This window comes from Puntigrus tetrazona, chromosome 12, assembly GCF_018831695.1.
Source record: "Puntigrus tetrazona isolate hp1 chromosome 12, ASM1883169v1, whole genome shotgun sequence".
Taxonomy (NCBI): domain Eukaryota; kingdom Metazoa; phylum Chordata; class Actinopteri; order Cypriniformes; family Cyprinidae; genus Puntigrus; species Puntigrus tetrazona.
Window position 1 is genome coordinate 20199331 of NC_056710.1, and position 2034 is coordinate 20201364.

General features: G+C 37.1%; 1 protein-coding gene across 1 annotated transcript in view; it reads left to right on the forward strand.

Annotated features, from left to right (window-relative positions):
• LOC122355354 (dedicator of cytokinesis protein 1-like) overlaps positions 1–2034 on the forward strand; it is a 61773-nt gene that overhangs the window by 39988 nt on the left and 19751 nt on the right. Inside the window, exon 32 of the mRNA XM_043253523.1 lies at positions 801–901. Coding sequence (XP_043109458.1) covers positions 801–901 — 101 coding nt within the window. The remainder of the gene's footprint in view (positions 1–800; positions 902–2034) is intronic.

The window sequence follows — 2034 nt, forward strand, 5'->3', positions numbered from 1 at the left end:
ATATATATATATATTGTCTTTATATATACCCACCCACACACACACTTGAAATACTTTTAGATAATTAAATAATTAAGTATATAGTTAAGTATAATCATAAGTATAAGTATTAGATAATTATCATTAATTGGCTGTAATGCATATAATTTGTTTATATTGGGTTTAAAATTTGAGTTTGAATTTATTTTATTAAATTCAGTTTCTTAATATATGTTCCTGGTCATATGCATGTTGTTTAAAGGAAATTTTTACATTTCTGATCTAGAAGAAACCCTCCTCCGGAGTTTCTTTTGTTTTTACCTGATGTCGTCTTGAGTGATAATAACGTTAATAAATAATGCAGTGTAAATTCATCCGTGTCATACGTGCTGTCTGCATTTCTTTTGTTGTCATTTAATTGCATTTTCAGTAAGTATTGGAATTATACCAATGAAATCTAATTTTGTGTTCCATGCATTTTTAGGTGAGCTGTCCGTTTAATACTGAACCTGTACGATGCATTGAAAAGCAATGAAAACAATCAGCAGTTTTATTTATGAAAAGCATTTTTTTAATCATCACTTTCAGGCTGGTTGTGTTAGAGGAAGTTCCAGCAGGGATGATTAAATTTCTCTACCAGAATAACTCGTGACAGGCTAATAGGCAGCAATTTCCCAACGTCTGATTTGTATTTTTCAAAGCGACTCTTCTAGTCTGCATAACACATTACTCATTCTCTGTTTTATGAAAATGAGTGATTCCTCAAATGCTTTGATGAGCATTACTTTACTGACTGATCTCACCTCTTTTTCTTCACTCAGCTGTGGAATAACTACTTCCACCTCGCTGTGGCATTCCTTACCCAGGAGTCTTTGCAGCTGGAGAACTTTTCGAGTGACAAACGGGCCAAGATCTTCCACAAGTAAGCGTTTACATCACAGACTCCTACCCATAATGCACTGCTCCATAATGCTGTCACATTAAAGGAATCGTTCATTCGCCCTCCGGCCATCCAAGATGTAGATGAGGTTTTTCTCCATCGGGACAGATTCGGGGAAATGTAGCATTACGTTACTCGCTCTGCAGTGAATGGGTGCCGTCAGAATGAGGGTCCGAACAGCTGATAAAAACATCACAGTAATCCTCGCCGCTCCAGTCCATCAGTTAACGTCTTGAAAAGTGAAAAGCATGAAGCAAATCCATCATTAAGATGTTTTTTTTTTTTAAGTTCAGACCATTTGTGTGTGAATAAAATAGAAGTCCTCCATCCGTAATATTGCTTTCTCCAATAGGAAAGTGCATCTAATCTGAATCAGGTGAGAAACTGGCCAGATTAAGCACTGCTTTCAAGGCAAAACGGTTGTAAACACACCACTTTTGTCTTCACAAGATGCTAAGCGGTGAACTGGATTGGTGTGGATTACTTGTGATGTTTTTTATCAGCTGTTTGGACTCTCAGTCTGACGGCACCCATTCACTGAAGAGCATCCATTGAGCATCCGCATGCTATATTTTGGGTGAACTCTTCCATTAAGGGTGCATTGTCGCAAGAAGAGTCAGCGATATAAAGTAGTAAGAAATAACGAGTGCATATAAGTTTCGTATGCCGGGGCAGAGAATGGTGAAGGAAATCTGATTTCGTGAAAACATGGATTGCCGTTCAAGCCTTCGAGATCAAGAGAGAGCAGTGAAGAGCCTGTTATCTGCTGCAGGAGCTTCTGTCTGTCTGACGGATCACTGTCTGTCAAGACTCTTCAGCCTCTCAGGAAGACCAAGACACGTTTTTAAACCACCCATTTTCTCAAGACATGCCGCGCTGGTTCCAGTGACACCTCTTTCTTAAAGGCGTTTTGCTTCGTGCTTTTAGGAGAATTCAAAGAATTTCTCTTTTTCTCAGGGGAAACGTAGGATAATTGCATATACAGTATCGTTCTGATAAATGGGAGCTGATGTTTTCCTTATTTTATTATTAGTAGTATTATTACAATTATTACAATTACAATTATTACTTATTATTTATTATACAATTACATATATACAAATAATACAATTACA